At 48.0% G+C, this 19,820-nt stretch overlaps 1 protein-coding gene across 2 annotated transcripts; it reads left to right on the forward strand.

Annotated features, from left to right (window-relative positions):
* Positions 1 to 1,128: 1,128 nt before the first annotated feature.
* Positions 1,129 to 19,304, forward strand: MAP3K12 (mitogen-activated protein kinase kinase kinase 12). 2 transcript variants are annotated; one of them, XM_051961511.1, is made up of 14 exons: positions 1,129 to 1,620; positions 11,695 to 12,175; positions 12,667 to 12,850; positions 13,065 to 13,256; positions 13,400 to 13,558; positions 13,954 to 14,112; positions 15,274 to 15,382; positions 16,061 to 16,170; positions 16,311 to 16,427; positions 16,601 to 16,738; positions 16,932 to 17,553; positions 17,764 to 17,834; positions 17,939 to 18,191; positions 18,579 to 19,304. In XM_051961511.1, exons 2-14 carry the CDS (start codon positions 11,731 to 11,733, stop codon positions 18,675 to 18,677), a joined length of 2,658 nt encoding a protein of 885 aa, XP_051817471.1. In that variant the 5' UTR covers positions 1,129 to 1,620; positions 11,695 to 11,730; the 3' UTR covers positions 18,678 to 19,304. The 2 variants fall into 2 exon arrangements, with proteins under 2 accessions (XP_051817471.1, XP_051817470.1); XM_051961510.1 differs by having other exon boundaries at positions 1,139 to 1,620; positions 17,939 to 18,224.
* Positions 19,305 to 19,820: the final 516 nt, after the last annotated feature.

Raw genomic sequence — 19,820 nt, forward strand, 5'->3', positions numbered from 1 at the left:
GCCGGCAGAAGCCAGCAAAAGCCGGCAGTACCCTGCAGTGTGTCAGGGAGTCGAGGCCTCCCGCTGGAAACGTGAGGGGAGCGGGGGGGGGGCAGTGAACGCTCCTGGGAATTCCCTCCGCCCCCTCAGTTTACAGAGTCTGCACCCCACTTTTGCTTCGTTGTCCTGGTCCCCAACCCTTATTTTCCCTGCCCCAGGTCCTTCACTTGGCCCTGCCTGGAAAAACTCCCGAGCCCCAGGCGCTTCCGAGATCTTTGCACGATGTCGCTCTGTCTCTCCCATGGACCACCAAATTCCTCGTGTTTCCTTTGTCCCCAGAAGTCTGAAACAGAGCTGTCAACAGAGCGAGAGAGATGTTCTGTTCTTTCTCCAGTTCCCCTTCATCCATCTTGAGGAGCCAGTATACTGGGGGTGCAGGATTGCAATGGCAGCAGAATGGGAATGGGCAAGAACACTAATTAGAGAAAGGTGGAAGGAAATTCACCCGAATTCTTGGTGAAGTTGGGGTAGAGATATTGGGGAGGAGTGTGGACTGGGACAAATCTTCTCCCCAACTAATTCCAACCGCCCTTCAGTATAGGAGTTGGACATCTTAGGGTCCCAAGCTATTACGGGTCCAACACAACTCTACAGGTCATTGCCAATTGGCCCAGGCCGCATTTGGCCCATTTCCTCCAAAAGCTTCCTTTGTTGAGCTCTAGGATGACGGTGATCTTGGTGAAAAAAGATCACTAAAAGAAGGGACTATAGGGAAGAAAGAGGGAACAATAGCTTTTATTTTAATCTGTATATCGGGCAAACAGAAGTTGCAAAGGATGTTACCCGAGGTATCCTGAGAGGGATGAAGCAAGACTGCAGTTTGGAGAAAGGAGAGAGAACGTGGGAAGCCTTGGAGGGGACACGGCCTGGAATCGAGGAGTGGGGTGCAGTTAAATAAGCTCGGAGAGTTATAGGGCAAGGAGGTGCTAGTGAAGCAGAGAACCCTGTACTAGGGCACTGTATATCTAGGGCACTAATTTTTAATCTTGGAAGGGAGGAGGTTGAACAAGGGAGATCCCAAGGCCTGGGGAAGCAACTTAAGGGTCGCGGTTGGGGGCGGGGGTGGGGGGGAGGGGGGCGCTGAGATCTGCGCGCTCTGGGGAAAACCATAGCGGGAGCCAATACCAGAGTTGCTGGGGGAGTTGGGGGAGGGGGCGGGGAGGGGTCTCAGCTCCAGGAGCTGGGGGATGAGCTAAAAGCTGGGCCGGGGAGGGAGCAGCGGGCTCCTTTAAGAAGCCGGCGGCTCCCGGCGCATCTCCCCCGCTCAGGGCGTGTCCGTCCCGGAGGGCCAGGGGCGGGGGCCTAGGAAGGAGCCCAGCTCGAGCCGAGTCGGGCTGGAGCCAGGCCGGCAAGGGGGTGGGGGTCAGGGGAAGGAGCCGCGAGCGCTGACAGCCGCGGCCCTGGACGCGCGGGCAGGAGCATCGCCCGTGACACCGCCCCGGGTCCGGTCAGGGGCAGCGGGCGGGGGCGGAGGGAGGAGGAGGAGGAGGGAGGGGTGGAGGCGAGGAGCCGAGAGCAGCATCCGGAGCAGAGCCGCAGCAGCGCCGCCTTTTGTGCTGAGGCCGCCGCCAAGCCCCCCAGGTGAGAGCTGATCGGGAGGGGGGTGGGGGTAGCGAGGGGAGAACGGAGGGGGGATGGAGGCGGGAATGGGGGGTCCCGGGGTCTGACGGGGGATGGGGACTGGAGGGGCGGGGCGCGGCGGGATGGGGCTGCGGGTGAGGGGGGCGGGCTCTGGGAGCTTCTGGGGATGATGAGGATGGGAGAATGGAAGACCCAGGGTCATGGGGATAGGGATGGGGATAGAGATGGGAGAGCTGGAAATCGGAAGGAGGATGCTTGGGAAGGCACCGGAGGCTGATGGAGAAGATACGGGCGGCGGGTGGGGGTGGGAAGCTAGGACGGAATGGGGGTGAGGGGGAAGACCGGCACAAGGATCGTCCTCGGGACCTAATCTCACTTAGACAGGACCAAGTGCTGATGGAGGAAGAGGAAGGGATGCATCTCCTCCCACCCCCCACCCCCCACCCCCCAACGCAGAGAGAGGGGAAGGGCAGGGCAAGGCCTGGTGCACCTGGAGACTGCAGGACCAAAGGCACCTGCCCCTGGATGCCTAGACCTTGGGCCCCTTGACATCCCACTGCTATGCTGCCCCCATCCCACTTCTAGCAGAATAGCTCTCCTCCGTCCAGCTGTTGCATCCCCTCCCCTCAATGTGACATTCATTCTCTTGCTTTCTCTTTCTCCTGGCTTTGGCCTAGGGTTCAAAGAAGACAGGAGTATAGAGGAAAGGGGAAAGGCTCATCAATAGGAGGAAGTAGGACATTAGGGTCTGAAGGAGCTGGATTTATGAAGTGCAGGAAAGGGTTCTCACCCATTGTAGCAGAGATGCAGTTATTCCCAGGGAAAATAAGCCAATCCCTGAATAGATTGGCCATTGGAGTTCTCTCTGACCCTCCGTACCTGTTTTCCCAGTGGGAAGGAAAATCCAACTAAATTTTCTCCAGCAACCTAGTTTGCTCTCAGGCTACAAATAATAGCTGGCATTTATATAGCACTTTAAGCTTTACAAAGTGTTGTACATCTTACTTGTATCTTTAGTTGCTCTTTACAACAGCCTTGGGAGGTATGTACTATAATTATGCCCTATTTTACATGTGAGGAAACTAAGGCTGAGAGAGGCCACAGTGCTACCAGATGTCTGGGCCAGATTCAAACCAGGTTCATCCTTTTCCACTAGCTGCTGTAGTGAAGGGTTTTTCTCCCAACCACTATCAGATATAGCCACCTTCCTTGATTCCAGGTTTGAGAACTGTTAATTTTGAATTAAATTCTGTTATGGGCCTCTAAGCACATGGGGTTTTAGCCAGATTGGTCACACAGCTGGATTAATGAGAGAATGAAAATGACAAAACTAGGTTCCATTGCCAAGCGCTATCAGTCTTTCCTGTAAAGAGGTCTACCTAGAGGCACTCAGGTAACCCAGTAGATAACACATGGACCTACATTGCAGGTAATCCAAGTTGAAATCCAATCTCACACACTATCTGTGTGACTAAATCATTTAATCTCAGTCTGCTTCAGTTTCTTCAATTTTAAAGAGGAAAAATTTCTTAATTTATATAGCTCCTATTATATGCCAAGAACTTTATAAATATTATCTTATTTGATCTTTACAGCAATCTTGGAAGGTAGATGCTATCATTATCCCCATTATACAGTTGAAGAAACTGAGGCAAATGTTCAGTGATTTGCCCAGGATCACAAGTAGTGAGTATCTGAGGTGAAATACAGGCCTACTGTTCAGTTCCCTGTGCTATAAAGCTGCCTGTTATGTTAGGGATAATAACACCTAATTCCCATGAAAGTGAAATCATGATTATGAAAATCAAATGAAATATTTGTAAAGTGTAAAGTATAATATCCAACCATGCTAGATGCCACTACTACAATAGTAAATGCTGATTTCCTTTCAAGCTCCCTTCCATCTTGCATGTAGCAGAGCCATATCTGTCTCTCTCAGCCCATCCAGGGGCAGGAGTTAGGAGTTAGGAGAGGCAGACATTCACTACCACAGTTGGCCCCCTCCCATGACTTACACAATGCCTTCCCCCAATTAACACACTATGATCTGCTGAAAGAAAGCAAGGAAATTGAATAAGTGCTTAGAGATCCTTAGGGGAGCAGCTCATTTTTTAAAAAGAATTTGTCATTAATGGAAGACAGGCAGTAGATGTAACTACTGGTGTAACAGAAAGAATAATGTACCAGTCAGGAGATCCTGGCCTGTTGCTAACTAGCCATATTTAATCTCTGTAAGCCTCAATGTCCTTATTTGTAAAGTGATGAGATTGGACTAAATAGTTTCTAACCCTCTCTCCTTAGCATTTCCCAACTGAATTATAAATCTCAGATTCCTGGTCCTTAGTAGCCTTGGCTTTCCTCAAAAACCATTCTGTTCTTTCCTTCTTTGGTCCAGGGAGACTAAGGTAGTGCAGGGGATCTATCTGACTCCTGAAAAACGAATATGGCCAACAAGATCCTTGGCTCTTCTCCACTCTATTCACAATCATCCTCTGCCGCCCCTGCAATTTAGGGTCATTCCTGGAGGCCCAGCCTCCATCTGTTTCATGAGCCCCTTTGGGAGATGAGGGGGGGAGGGGAGAGTCTCCTATAATGATTCAAGAAGAGTTAATTTAGAAGAAAGAACCATCAGATTCCTTTTGAGATTTCCATTCTTCTCTTTTTCTTTTTCCTATCCTTATTCTTTCCCACCTCCTGCATCTTCCCTCCTTTTTGCCTATTTCTATGGGGAAGCATCACTTCATCTATAGTTGTTGTGCTATATTGAGCTTTTAGGAGAACTCACAGCAAAAAATCCCAGGGAAAATAGGATTTTTCCTAGTACTGAATGAAAGAGAAATGGAGGTACAAAGCAAGAATGGCAAGAACAGACCCCAAAACTGAGACTGGTTAGTCCTGAATTCTGTCAAAACAACTGTCCCATCACAGATTTTTCTGAATTTGGCACTAAGATCCCCAAGATATCCCATAAAAGACAGAGGGGTGAGAAAGACAGAGAAATTGGTAAAGTTTCAACTGTTCCAATGTAGGATAAGATCATCGGTTGAAATATACCGTTAGAGGATGTTAGACTTTGAGTCAGAAAGACTTGAAATGAACTTGGACTCCTGGTACTTCTATGTGGTGTGATCCAGAGAAGTCTTGTAAACTTACTACGTTACAGTCTTGTATTCTGCCTTTTTGTGCACAAGAAATCAATCTGAGCATACCAGAAGGCTTGTGGAAATGAGAACTGTGGAAGAGACTCTTCAAAGAAAAACTGATGGGCTCCTAGATTCTAAGCTTTTTGAGGGCAGGGACAGTACCATACTCATCTCCCAAAGTACCATAGTAGTCACTCAGTGTTCATATTTTTCCATTTACAAAATGGAAGAGTGAGTGAGAAAAGCTGGTAAGAAGGCAAAATAGGAGGAAAGGAATTGGGGATGGAAAATAAATCAGCATGCTGTATTGAAGTGGAAAGACCTGGGTGTGAGTTTGGCCACCTGTGAGTTTGGCAAGTCGTTGACCCATCTCTTAGATTGTTTTCTTCTCCATCTGATCTTCATGTTGCTTAGAGGAATACCTGTAAGGAAAGTGCTCTGTATACTCAAAAACTTCCTTCTCTCCACCCTGTACCCCATGCCTCAAGAAAACCCTGTTCCCTTCTCCCCTAGATCCTCCCACTATACCTCAGTAGTAGAGATTTCACCCTTAATAAACCACCAGATCTTTTTTGAAGTAAAGAAAAGGGGATTCAAGTAGATGCTTCCCCTGCAGTACGTAAGCCTCCTCCTGGCCTGTCTGCTGCATTGCTCCAACATGGAAGCTAAGAAGTATCTCAGGCCCTAAGCATTGTGAATCTGGACTTGTAGGCTACCCCTGATTCTCCAAGGTGTCTGAAACTGGATGTATTCAGATCTTCTTGACTCCCGCCTCAGCACTGTACTAGCCAGCCAGCTACCTCCAGTCAAGGGGATTTTCCTCTCCACGAAGAGACACTCAAAGTCTTATAGGTCCTAAGTGGCAGACTCAGGATTTGAATCTGGGTCCTCTGGCTAGAAATCAGGAAAGCAACCATTCAACTCTACTTCTTGCATTTAGAAAAGATCCAGCATCCCCACAAGAATTTCACTCAGTGTCCTCAAACGCCTTTGGGATTTGGGGAAACGAGGGATGCGTATTTATGGATCTCTTCTTTGTTACTTTTCCTTTATTTATTTATTTATTTTGCAAGGTAATTAGGGTGAAGTGATTTGCCCAGGGTCACAGTAATATATAGGGGAAGTTAGATAGCACAGTAGATATAACTGTGCCACTTACAACTGAGGGATGTTATACTAGTCTCTGCTTCTCTCTGGGGCTTTTATATAGCCTCAAATATAAAATTGAAATTTGACCCCATAATTACCAAGGTCCCTTTCAGAGTGACAAGGCAAGAGGGCACATCGAGGCCCATGGAAAAAGAAAATACAGAGTCCAAAATCCGAACTAGATGTCCTGGGCTTTTCACCTAAAATCTCAAGGCAAGCAATTGGGTTGGATTGGAGTTGGGTTCCAATGATCATAATTAGCCCCCAAAGGAACCCTAAAAGTCATCTTATCCAAGCTTATCAAGAAGTAGCAAAGAAATGATGAGAGATGGATTCAGTAGCCTAGAAAGGAAGTGACAGAATTAGAATTCAAAGTTAGCTCTTTAAATTCTACATCAGGCTTCCAGAACCAAGCCTGGAGAGAGAGGCAAAGAATATTCTTAGGATCCAGACTGATAGGGATTCCAGATATAAATTTATATGCAGAAATAAGAAAAGAGCTCTTCATCTTTCTGCTTATTTCATTCCTAATCTGCCCATCCAACAGGGATTGAGGGATTTTAGATTAAGGGATGGAATGAAAATATCTGATGTTCTATTGATAGTGTGATTGACATGGGTTGTTTTTTGTTTTTTTTTTTTTTTCAAATTATTGCTTTTGAAGACTGCTCCATTAGCCCTGGAAAGGGGGAAAATAAATAACCCATGTGTCTCTAATGACTTAAATCTGATGAGTACCTTGTGGCGTAGGCAGTGCAAGCATTATTATCCACACTGTGCTTTGAGGAAAAATAAGGCTAAAGTGATCTTCCAGGGTCACACAGCTAACTGGTGGAGAGGGTCGATTTGAACTCAAATCATCTAATTCAGTTCACTGGGGAGGTAAAGCCAGCAAAGCAGAGATGCTCCCTCACAGAATGTCTCTCTGCCTTTAATATTAAACTGGGAATTCCTGGGGAACAGGGGCTAATTTTACCTTATTTTGAATTTCAAAGTTTAGCATAGTGACTGGCACATGGTAGGTGCTTAATTTCTGGTGGACTAAGTTCAACATTTAGGTCCAGTAAATCTTTAGCAGAGGCAAGATGACATAAGTGGAAAGAGATCCAGGCTCCAAACCCTGTTCGAATCTTTTACCCCCCTCTATGTGCTGGGCAACACCCTAAGCTGGAAGTTTCAGAGAGGGTGCCTGACTGCATTGATGGAGGGAATATCCTCATCTAGGAGTTCTCTATACCAGTGAAATCACAAGTGTCCAGTCCCTGTCCCCGGATTTTCATTACCTCCTGTGTGCAATATTTCCTGTGCTAACCCATCCCTAAGGACTATGCACACAGATAGGTATTACACAAAGTGGGCAGAGAAGACAAAAGGGAGATCCAGGCAAACATCTCTGGAAACAAAGCGGGAGGGATGAAGGGGTATCAGTAATATCTGAGTAAGGCTAGAGCCAGGGGATTATCAGGGCTGGATTCTCTGAAGACCTGGTGCCTCAGTTGACTTTGGAAAGAAAGAAATGAGTGCATTTCCCACTGTGGAGGGGGTGAGACCCCAATTTGCATATGTCTGGGTGCTTTTCACCTAAAAGAGGAATGCTTTAAGTAGCTTGGAGACTGCTCAGAAACCTCGTGAATGGTACAAAATTCAGCAAACAGTCAATGAATGTTGACAACAAAATACCCAACAGTGACCTCCTCAAGCTGTTCTGCGGGACCCTTACTCTCTAAATAATTGATGAGCTAGGAAGTAGCCCCTCCCTTTCCTGGAGTGACAATGTCTTGTGCTGGGGAGTTTCCTCCATCCCCTCCCCATTGGCGCTTATTCCAAAGTCTCCCTGTGGGCAATAAGGCACTTGGACTCAGCTGGCAGAGCAGAACAGGCGAAAGGAGGAGCTTTTAGTGGGAATGAGGAGGTGGGGTGGGGAAAGGATGGAAAAGGGTTTCCTAAGTCTGGTTCGACCCTATTTCCTTCGATCCCTTACCTGGACACCCTGTGTGTTTAGTCTGGGACAAGACTGAAAAGCCTAATTACAGTTGCAAACTCCCAGGGGCAGGATCCGAACCTGATTTCCATCAGGAGTCCCCAGCCCACCCTATTCCCTTCCAAGGCCACAGTTAAGTCCCTCGCTCTACCCCCCCCCCCCTTTAAGCTGCTACACAAACAAGCAGGTGGAATAGCTTCCCTCCTTTCCTCCCTCCCCAGCCACAGAGCCCTGGATACAGAGAGAGGCCCTGGGGAGAGGGCCTGAGCATTAGGGAGGTTTGGTTTTCTGAGTGTCTCGCCATATCTGAATGCACCTCGCTGTGCGACGGGGAGGAAATGAGAGGGACCAGCCGCCTTTGGCTGGGCCGTGACGATGCCAGGTGGACATGAGGATTGAAAAAATCTGGCAAACTCAGACACTGGGTTAATTTTTTTAAATGGGGGTGGTCCCTGGCTCCCCACCTTTCATTATTGCTGTCAGGCTCGCCCTGCTCCCTAAACCCAAAAAGCGAGAATGCATTTCTCTAATAAAGTTTCCTCTTCACCCTTTAATGCAAGTATGCAGTGTTAGGATGATCATCATCCCACCCAAGAGAGATTTGCACACGGTCATCCAGTTGGTAGGAATCTGAGGTGGGATTCCAACCAGGTCTCTCCTGGCTCCAGGCTTCCCGGCCCAACCCAGATCCTGTCGTAGAAGACACAGGGCACAGAGGGGATAGGGAGCGGGGGAATTGGGAAGGGGCAGACTAGGATCTGGAAAGAGACGGATCCACAAACGCGAGAGAGGACCGAAAACGCGAGAGAGGTTTAGGGCCAGTGCTCTCCGCTCCCAACTAGGCTGGAAAGGGGCGGGTGCAGAAGCTAGACTCCGCCCTCAACTAGGGTGGCCGTTCACGTGACCCTTGGTCTAATCTTGTCCCGGTGACTTCACGCGCCGCCTCTGGCCCCGTCGCCATAGTTACCCAGCAGCACCCCAGGCGTTTTGCGTTTTCCCCAATCTGTTTCCCTCCCCCCGCCCCATCAGGCACAACCAACCTTAGCTTCTCCCCTCCCCCACGTGCCCTGGGTAACCACGTGACTGGTGAGACCCGCTACCCCTGGGACCCCGACAGTACCTTCGGAGGAGAGCTTGCAGGAACCCCAGGGACGGGACTGGTTCACGTCACCTTTTCTCATGCCTCAGTTATTCCTTACTAATAACCTTTTCTCTTGACTCCTCTCCAAGCGTCCCCAAGTGCCCTGGAAGGTTCCTCTAGTCTGGCTTCCAGGAACCCCCGGAAGGGAACTGGAGTTAAGAGGCGGGTGGAGATGGGATTGCCGAAGGCCCTAGCCCCCATTCTTACAAGCTATATGTTCACATAGCTTTGCACATGTCTTCATAGATGGTTCTCAAGCCAACAAGCATTAAGTGCCAACTATGACCAGGCTTTTTGCTAAATGGTGCGGATACGGAGTCAAAAAACAATCTTTGCCCTTAGGCTAATGAGGGGAGACAAAGGATTGGGATGAGGGGTGTGGGTCAGGAAGTGAGATCTGAGATGAAATTCATTCCCGACCGTCGCGACAGCTGGTGTAAACGCGCAGAGTCCAGAGACTTGTAGGAGCGAGGCGGCCGCATTAGGTTCTGCATCTGTATCCCAGGAGTCAGGAGGACCGCTTTCAAATCCTGCGCGCATTACTTCCCGACTCTGCGACCCGAGCGAGTCTCAGTCCTAAAGCTCCCGGCACCTCCCTCACAGCCTCCACTTCTCGCCGGAGCTTTCTCAACTTGTTCCACCCGCAGCCTTTTTACACGACCTCAGTTATACAGGCATATGAAATAGGTATCCAGGTCATTTATTGATAATGTATTGTAAGTTTACTGCCCCCACATTCAATTACACTTTTCCATGTAATAAGTTTTTAATCTAAAGGACCCTCGAATTGCACTGAGTCAGTAAACCCAAGTGCAGATAAAAATAGCCAACAAATGTTTGTGTGACTTGGGGCAGATCACTATTAATAAAGTTACGATTTTAATAATATGATATTTAGTAATTCAGGGGCTGAGATGAAAGGAGAGGAAGGGATTGGATCCTAGGAAAAGAGCTAGTGAGGAAGGGATTCCGGAAGCTAAGCCCTAGAGTGTTTTTGTAGATAAGACCCATTCAAGGCAGTAAGTCTGTGCCCAAGGACACGGTCATAGTATTAAAAGTGGGATCCTGAGATCTTCTGGAAGGAACTCTCCCAGAAGACTAAGGAGGGGAAATGGGTCCAGGAGTTTTATAAAGGATTGGAGACCAAGAGAATGGGCATAAAATGAGGATGTAGACAATGGGGGAATCTCCCACCTCCATCACCACAAGTGTACACACATGTCCTGAGCTTTGAGGAGTGCAGGAAGAACGAAACATACCCCTCTCTTCTTTACCTTTCCCCTCCCTTATACTGAGCCTCCAGTCTAAAGAGTGATACAGAGAACATCCCAAGGCACAACTCATCCTGCCTATGATATATATGCATATGTATGGATTGTGTATTTTCAGTCCTGTCCTATGACGTATTGTATAGTCAGTTCTGTCCCAACTCTGTGGACGGGTTTTCTTGGCAAAAGTACTGGGATAGTTTGCCATTTCCTTCAACAGCTAAGTCTACTGCTCCACCTTAGCTGACATATATGTATTGTATGTACATGTATATATCAATCACATCTATACAATTTGCAAAGCACTTTACATTTTATCTTATTTAATCCTCACAACCACCTAGTAGTTACTATTAGTCCCATTTTTCTGATTCTGTGATCCCATAAACTTGAGTGCTGAAGTCCATATGACTAGCTCTTACATTTATGCTTCCCCCTCCCCCTCCCCCCCCCCCCCCCCCTATAATCCTAAGAGGTCTGAAATCTGTATTACTGCCATCCCCATTTTATAGATGAGAAAACTAAGATGGTGGGGGTGAGTACTGTGTCTAAGTTGTAGAATTTGAATGGAAATGGAGGCAAAGAAACTGATTCTAGGGTTGTGTTCTTCCCTCTTTCAGTGCTTGGTGACTGTCTTTTAAAGCAACATATCTACTGAGTCACAGACGATAGCAATCTCTGTACCAAATCTCTTATTAACTTTACCAAAGAAGCATCCCAGATACAAGTGTTCCAACTATCGACACTGTATTTAAGCAGCTACTCTGTGCCATGTTCTAGGAATACAGAAATGGCACAATCCCTGCTTTCAAGGACCTTAGACTCAGACAGTTGGGGGGAAAGGGTGTCCAAATGAGAGGCAGCCTACACAAAACTTTCACCACCACAGAAGCTCCTCTAAGTTTCAAGTCTATGTATTTAAGTTGTCTGGCAGGTATGCACTTAAAAAGAAGCATGATTATTAGTTCCCTAAAGGAGGAGGAAGTATAGTTATTAGTCATATTTACATGAAAAATAGAGTACAGAGGTGGCAACTGAATGGTCCAAGAGCAAGGCATGATGTTACCTATATCTTTTGAAGGAAATTTGGACTGGAGTTACCTGAGACTGGTGTAGCGACTATTTTAACCCATCATCCCCTAGTGAGATTAGAAGCACAAGGCATGTTATCTGGATAGCTATAGTGCCTTCAGGTACTCTTCCTCCTAAGTGTAGCCCAGTTCCTCAAAGCGACAGCTACAAGAAACTCTAATTTAGCCAATATCTACATTCAAAGTAGCTGACCATCGAAGTTTGGTGCTATTAGGTATTTCTACCTTTAGTTGTGAGTAAATAGTCCTCTAGATATGAGTTATCTTTCCTGCCAATTCTGATAGTTCTTATCCCCCACAGGGCAGCCTCTTCTCCTTCCCTTCCTCCACTCAAGCGATGGCCTGCCTCCACGAGACTCGAACACCCTCACCCTCCTTTGGGGGTTTCATGGCAGCCCTAAGTGAGGCCTCCGTTCGAAAACTTGATCCAGATACTTCGGACTGCACTCCAGAGAAAGACCTGACCCCTACCCAGTGTGTGTTGAGAGATGTGGTGCCCCTAGGTGGGCAAGGGGGGAGTGGGCATAGTCCTTCCCCAGGTGGGGAAGCCCCCACAGAGGCCTTTGCCAACAGTGTCCTGCAATTGCATGAGCAGGAAGCTGGGGGCCCAGGAGGGGCTGCAGGGCCCACCGAAGGCCGGACACCCCGGTTCCGAGCTGATGAAGTCAGGCTGCAGTGCCAGAGTGGCAGTGGCTTCCTGGAGGGCCTCTTTGGCTGCCTTCGTCCAGTCTGGACCATGATTGGCAAAGCTTATTCCACAGAGCACAAGCAGCAACAGGAAGGTAGGTTGAATGCTTGGTTTCTCCTTCCTTGTTCTGAGATAATGATCTTTCCTCTTCCCTGTTCTCTGTTCAGCAGGGTTCTAGCCACCCAATTCCTTCCTGCAGTTGGCTTTTATTCCCTTTTAGCCTATGCAATATTCTGGGTTTCTGGTTCTTCCCTCTGAAGCCCTTTCTGGATAGAAAATGGTCTCAGAGAGCTGTATCAGAGGCCCTGAGGCTTTGAGAAATTAAGGGGAAATGATACCCAAGTTTCACTCTTCTATAATCTCCTAAAGTTCCCCATCTGATAAAGACACTTGCTGATTTATTACCCATCTGTGGTACCTCAAAATCTGTGCTCTACTTGGTAGGTACTAAAGAGTTAGACATATCTAATTGATTTTCCTCTCAAGCAGCTTAAAACCTTCAAGTTTCAGGGTAATTTTCAAGTCTCCCTTACCCCCAATACCTCAGTCCCATGTTTTTTCTGATCCAATTTCCTTCTCCTATAGACCTATGGGAGGTACCCTTTGAGGAGATCTTGGACCTGCAGTGGGTGGGCTCTGGAGCCCAAGGTGCTGTATTCTTGGGGCGTTTCCATGGGGAAGAGGTAGCTGTGAAGAAGGTTCGAGACCTGAAGGAGACTGACATCAAACACCTTCGTAAACTCAAACATCCCAACATCATCACCTTCAAGTAAGGAGAAAACCCTGACTTAAGTGGGGGACCCAATGGCATTACAGGTGGGAGTGGATCACCAGATAAGAAACATTTCAAGAGAAGAGGGGGAAATTGTTCCTAGGAGAACAGGTTTCCAATATGATCTTTCTCAAACCAGGAAAAAGGAGCCTCCCTTTGTAGTCTTGAGGTAGGGCACTGACCCACTAGACTCTCCTGGATCCTTTTTCAGGGGTGTATGCACCCAGGCTCCCTGCTACTGTATCCTGATGGAGTTCTGCGCCCAGGGCCAATTATATGAGGTATTGCGGGCAGGACGTCCTGTCACCCCATCCCTGTTGGTTGACTGGTCTATGGGAATTGCTGGAGGGATGAACTACCTGCATTTGCACAAGATCATCCACCGAGACCTCAAATCCCCAAAGTAAGTAAAGGACTAAGAGATAACCAATCCCTTTCCCAATTTCTGTAATTGCCTGACTTAGGCCCTACTACCTTAAGTAATGACGGCCCTCATCTCTGTCCCTCTGGACTCTTCCTGAAGTGACTGACCCCTTTCCCTGCTAGCATGTTGATCACTTATGACGACGTGGTCAAGATCTCAGACTTCGGAACATCCAAGGAGCTCAGCGACAAAAGCACTAAGATGTCATTTGCAGGGACAGTGGCTTGGATGGCCCCAGAGGTGATCCGGAACGAACCTGTATCTGAGAAGGTGGACATTTGGTGAGGGCCAGGTGGGGGTGGGAGCCAGAAAATGAACAGCATGTCTAACCACAGGGGAATAAAAGAGAGGGGGAGCCTAGAAATGAGCAAGGAGAGGCAAGCTTGATGAGCTTCTGTCACTACCTACTCCACCAGAGGTGGAACAAGGGGAAATGCACTAGTATTGCCCTGAACAGCTTGGGCTGAGAAACGTGGCTTTTCCTCAGATGGTGGGGCAGGGACAGGATGGGGAAGAGGAGGAGAGAGCTCATGTTCAGTCACTTACCTGGAAGTGGGAAGGTGAAAGTAGTAAAACAACTTTTCCTGAGCAGGAAAGGGGAGAGAAAAAATGTTCTGTGGGACATGGACCTGGAGTCTGAAGGTTCCCTCCCTAAGGCTTCCTTTCCCTGGGCCAGGTCATTTGGAGTGGTGCTATGGGAGCTGCTGACTGGTGAAATCCCCTACAAAGATGTGGACTCATCCGCTATCATCTGGGGTGTGGGCAGTAATAGTCTTCATTTGCCTGTGCCATCCAGTTGCCCTGACGGTTTCAAGATCCTTCTCCGCCAGTGCTGGTGAGACCAAGGTTCAGACCTCAGCAGTAAGATTGTAGGAACCCACAGGGTATGAAATCTTAAGGGTGAGGAGCTGGAAACAAGAAAAACTGGAGGAGATTGAGAAGGAGCAATAAAGGGTGAATGGATCTGGAACCTAAAGTGGAGGATATGGGCACAGACATTACTCATCAAGAACTGGGGTGCTGGACCTAAAAGGCAATGCAGGATAGAAATCTCTATTCTCCTGGGCTTGGGAAAGTGAAACTGGAAATCAAATCTAGTTCTTGAGGAACTAGAGACGATAAAGAAAAAATGGAAAACATTCGAGACAGCAGAGGTAAGAGCCAGAATTAAGAGGAAATCAGAATGACATTTGCTTAGAGACCACAATTATTCACAGGACTTAGAACTAGAAGGGCCCTTAGAAACTGCCTAGTCTCTTATATTGGAGAGATGTAAACTACATAAGGAGAAATTTCAAAGTTGTGGATCACTCAGACATCCAGCAAATATTAAACACACATACGGGGCTGTATAAACTATATTAACTGCAAACTGGCACTCCTTTTAATCATCCAGTCTTCTAGTGGAGACACATACACCACTAAGCCAAACTAGAATATAGAGAACAGAGGGGAATGTTTGGAAGGCAAGGAGGCGGCAGAGAAGGCTTTCCATGGTGCTTAAGCTAGACTGGCCAGAATGGAGATCTTCAAGAGGAAAGGAAGGCTGGGTGGTACAGTGGAGAGAGGAGGTGGAGTCAAGAGTTGCGAGTTCAAATTGGACAACGCATCTCACCTCAGTTTCATCTGTAATATGAGTTAAATGGCAAACTTTCCTAGTATCACTGCAGAGAAAGCCCAACTTGGGGCCATGAAGTTGTTCGCAACTAAAAAAAACTAAACAAGTATGGGCAGGCCATGCTGGTAAAAGACCAACTTGATGACCATGGGATGAATCAGAGCCTTAGAGACGAGATGAAGGTGGTGATACTAGTTCAGGCCCAAAGTCAGTGGGAACTTGCTTACAATAAGGTAATAATCCTGAGGACAGATGCCAGAACCCAGATGGAATTTGGAGTGCAATGGGGACCGATTTCTTACCTTGTCGAGGTCTTTGCAATGCCTGTCCTGCAAGGGTTTTCCTTTGTGTACCTTCCATGTTTCTTTTACCTTCCAGGAATAGCAAACCCAGGAACCGGCCTTCATTTAGACAGATCCTACTGCACCTGGACATTGCCTCAGCTGATGTGCTCTCCACACCTCAAGAAACTTACTTTAAATCCCAGGTGGGTTGGGATACACCAAATTACTCATCTGCTCTCCCTGTTTCCTTCCAAGAACTGACAGCCAAGTTCTGAGTCAAGACATTTCTGGGGCCATTATGACTTGGGACAGAGAGCTGTATTTTTAAGTCCTTCCTAGCTCTTAACTCATACTTTAGTGACTTCAAAGAAAAATCATTGGGTGGTGGCTTCCTTTGATTTACATTATGCAGCTGTTTTGTAACCACATCTGACTTGGAGTAATGAAATGAACTAAGGACTGGACTTGGCATCGGGGAGTCTCGACTCAGTATCCAGATTACAAATTAACTGTGGCATGTTTCCCCATTTGTCAAATGGGGTGAATACTTGCAGTGTCTGCTTCATGAGGCATTGTATCATAGTATGCAGAGAACTGGAATTAAGAGTATCATTGTTCCCACTTTTTCTCAAGACATATTGGTCATGTTCAGGACAAGTCAGGTCTTTTTATTACTCCAGAAGGGACTTGCTACAAGGAGCAAGTAATTATCTGCACTGGTACCTGTGCCATTACCTTGCATGACATCTTTCTGCAGTCCAAGGCTGTCCTGTCCCTGCAAACATCCTTCTGCCCAGTAAGTTCAAAGGACAGACTTCCTTTTGGGGGCTGTTCAAGGAAACTCACAGGGCTTCTCTCTCTCACCACCTTCTCCCCCTCAGGCAGAGTGGAGGGAAGAAGTGAAGCTGCATTTTGAAAAGATCAAATCTGAAGGCACCTGTCTACACCGGCTAGAGGAAGAGCTGGTGACTCGGAGGAGGGAAGAGCTCAGGTATGGAGACAAATCAGGAGTACCACCCACAGAAGGGGAAGGCCCGCTCAGTCCCAGCCCTTTAAGTATTGACCAAGAAATGTTGGGACAGGGTAGGAAACAGGAGCAGTTTTAAGATGATCCCTGTACACTCTGATTAGACATGCCTTGGACATCCGGGAACACTATGAAAGGAAGCTGGAACGTGCCAACAATTTGTACATGGAATTGAATGCACTGATGCTGCAGCTGGAACTCAAGGAGAGGGAGCTGCTGAGGTAACCCACAAGAAGGCCCTTAGCCCACCCTACCTGTGCCCTCACCCCTCTACCAAACCCGACTCTGGCATAAACTTCTTGGCTACCCTGTTGCCCCAACCCTTAGTCCCCTATGGGTCCCTGCTGAGCCCATGTTCTCATGTGCCTAGCTGAGTGGGTGCCTGGATTCTTAGGCGGGAGCAGGCCTTGGAACGGAGATGCCCAGGGTTCCTGAAACCACACCCTCCCCGAGGCCTCCTGCATGGCAACACTGTGGAGAAGCTCATCAAGAAGAGGAATGTTCCCCAGAAGCTGTCACCTCACAGCAAGAGGTGGGGTCTGAAGAATGGAGGCGGGGGATGAGGGTTGGGAAAGCTTCCCTGGTCGAGGGCAGGGGCCAGGAAAATGAGAATCCTCAACACAGGATGTGGTTGACGATGCTGGAGGTAACCAAGTTGCTGACTATCTTAGAAATGGTTTTTAACCCTCTTCTCTCCTTTCCCTTCCCCATCTTCTCTCCCTCAGGCCAGATATCCTCAAAACAGAATCCTTGCTTCCTAAGTTAGATGCAGCCTTGAATAGTGTTGGCCTCCCTGGATGCCCTAAGGGGCCACCCTCTCCAGGACGGAGCCGTCGGGGGAAAACCCGTCACCGAAAGGCCAGCTCCAAGGGCAGCTGTGGTGACCTGCTTGGTTTTCGGGCCTCTGTACCTAATGCTGAACCTGGGGGGCCAGGAAACCCAGGGAATTTAGGAGGGGGACCCTCAGCTTGGGAGGTCTGCCCACCTGCCCTTCGGGGCCTCCATCATGACCTACTCCTCAGAAAGATGTCATCTTCTTCCCCTGATCTACTATCAGCTGCATTGGGAGCCAGAGGCCGAGGGGCAGGAGGGGGAGCCATGGAGCCCAGCTCTCCCCCTCCAGCCCAGGAAGACACCCCTCCCAGTGAGGGATCAGCTCCTGGTTCCACCAGTCCAGATTCACCTGGAGGAGCCAAAGGGGAGCCCCCCCCAGCTGGGGGACAAGGAGAAGGTTCAGGACTGCTGGCTTCTAGCAGAGAAGGGACTGCTGGAAGAGGAAACAGGGCTGGAAGCCAGCACCTGACCCCAGCTGCACTGTTGTACCGAGCTGCGGTCACTAGAAGCCAGGTGAGGTTTGGGCAGAGGTCTGGAGCAACCACTTTCCATTACCCTTCACCCCACTTGTTCACATGCTTCCTGATCCAAGTCCCAGGGGGGACCAAGTTCCACGTCTTCCTTTCCCTTTTATTGCCCTTCCCCAACCAGGATACCCTCCCAAGTTTAGAGACTCCCATGTCAGTCCAAATCTTCAACTGAGTACTTTCTCCTCCCCCAAAGAAACGTGGAGTATCCTCAGAGGAAGAAGAAGGAGAAGTAGATAGTGAAGTGGAATTGCCCACAAGACAGAGGTGAGTGTGAAGTATAAGAGAGCAAGGACAATCTGGTTAATGAGTGAACTACACAATTACACTTTCAATCCAACCCCAACCCACCCTCGTCTTTTGGCTCGTAGGTGGCCACAAGGCATGAACAAACGGCAGTCACTATCCACCTTCAGCTCAGAAAACTTGTCTGATGCAGAGGAAGGTACAGCTAGTGAGCCATCGCCCAGTGGCACACCCGAGGTGGGCAGTACCAACACGGATGAACGGCCTGATGAACGGTCAGATGACATGTGCTCTCAGGGCTCTGAGATCCCACTGGACCCACCTGCTCCAGATGGAGCCCTGGGGCATGAACTGGGCTCCCAGCCCAATCCACAGGAGGTGCAAAACCAACCCCTACTCACAAGGGAACAGGTGGGATGTGAACAGGGGAATATACAGGAAAGGGGAGTGAATGGTTTAGGAGCACCCTGAAGAATCAAGAGTTATTAACAGAATTGAGTAGTCTTAGTAGATGGGATCAGATGGCATTAACAGGAGCTTGAGGAACAGAAATAAAGAGAAGATGGAGTATTTGGAAAATAGACAGGGATGAGAAAATAGAAGCAGCACAAGAGGGTAGTAAATCTAAATCAAGGCTATAGACACTAGGATGCATGTCAGATTACAGATGCTGATGTGATGCCAACCATAAAAAATAAGGTCTCAAGTCTCAGGCTTCTCTTTGAACAGTGAAACTCATTACCTTTTAATTCTCCTCTCTCCCAGGGCATCCTCAACTCTGAGGACTCAGACTTCGATAGCACGGAACTGGATAACTCAGGCAGTGCTGATGCCCTGCAGCCTCCTGCCTCCCTCCCTCCATGAATGCCACCCTTGCCCAATGTATAGAGAAATATTTATATAAATTATATATATTCGACACATATTCAACAGAAAAAAAACAGGGCTGCTCCAGCCTGACATCAGGATTGTGGTTGCTTCCCCCCAACATCCATCTGGACTTGGGGAAGACTGGTATCTACGGGGATAGGCTCAGCCTAGGAACCTACGTACCCATTTCCATGGTCAGCTGGCTGTCTCTGGGGTAGAAAAATAAGAAAACCTGTTATTCCCCCCTCTTCAGCCTCACCCTATCTTAAAAGTCTTGGGGGTAGGGGCAGGGCAACTGCCTAACACTGCACTTTTTTTTGTTTATTACCCTGTTTACAAATTTTGCACTTGGGAGGAGAGAGGCCAGGACTGAGTCCTCTCCTCTGAGGCTTCTCAGGTGATTATTCACCCTCCCTCCCTTTTTTTAAAGCTCCCCACCCACCCTAATGGCTAAAGGACTCAGGAGGAAGGAGAAGCAGTAAAGAGCATGTGATGATGGCTCAGGCCAGGATGAAATTATGTGGACCTCTGTACCCAGTCCAACTGCCTTTTGGGGGTGGAACTGTCACTGTTGTAACTCCTGTAAGATACCTTGAAATATAATCAATCCATGCAGGCTCAGCTGTTGAGTTTTCTTGTCAAGTGGGAGAACTACAGAGTAAGGGAGTAAAGAACTGGAGGTGGGGGGTTAAATATGATTGTCTTGCAGAAAATGTTAAAAGTCGAAAACAGAAGAACTTGAAAAACTTCCCCCTAATCCATCAATTGCAAGCAAATCTGAATTAGATTTGCCTGTATTTCATATCACCCCTTTTCAAGAGGTATCATGGAAAAATCCTACAGAAGCTAAAATAGTTATCTTTACAATCAGGCTTCCTCACTTGGTAAGACTCTATGGCAGTCTGAGGAAGGGGTGAGAAGGGAAAGGGGACTTTAATTAACACATGTTGAATGAACCGTATTCTGGCTATGTCAGTCCCACTATTCAGGTACTCATGCCCAAGCACTTAGAACATTTTGTCTCACCTCCCCCTCCCCCACCTCCCAGTTAATATTTTCATTGGAGAAGATCGAAAAGGTGGAATCAGCTGCTTCCCAGTGACTCAAATGAATACTAGATATTACTCCCTTTTTACT

This window comes from Antechinus flavipes, chromosome 5 (assembly GCF_016432865.1).
Source record: "Antechinus flavipes isolate AdamAnt ecotype Samford, QLD, Australia chromosome 5, AdamAnt_v2, whole genome shotgun sequence".
Classification (NCBI taxonomy): Eukaryota; Metazoa; Chordata; class Mammalia; order Dasyuromorphia; family Dasyuridae; genus Antechinus; species Antechinus flavipes.

What these genes read in the sequence shown, in the direction of transcription:
- MAP3K12 (XM_051961510.1), top strand. Translation starts at nt 11,731, where the DNA reads ATGGCCTGCCTCCACGAGACTCGAACACCCTCACCCTCCTTTGGGGGT. An exon ending in AAACTTACTTTAAATCCCAG is followed by an intron (nt 15,383 to 16,060) that starts GTGGGTTGGGAT and finishes TCTCCCCCTCAG; the next exon opens with GCAGAGTGGAGGGAAGAAGT. An exon ending in GAATTGCCCACAAGACAGAG is followed by an intron (nt 17,835 to 17,938) that starts GTGAGTGTGAAG and finishes TTTGGCTCGTAG; the next exon opens with GTGGCCACAAGGCATGAACA.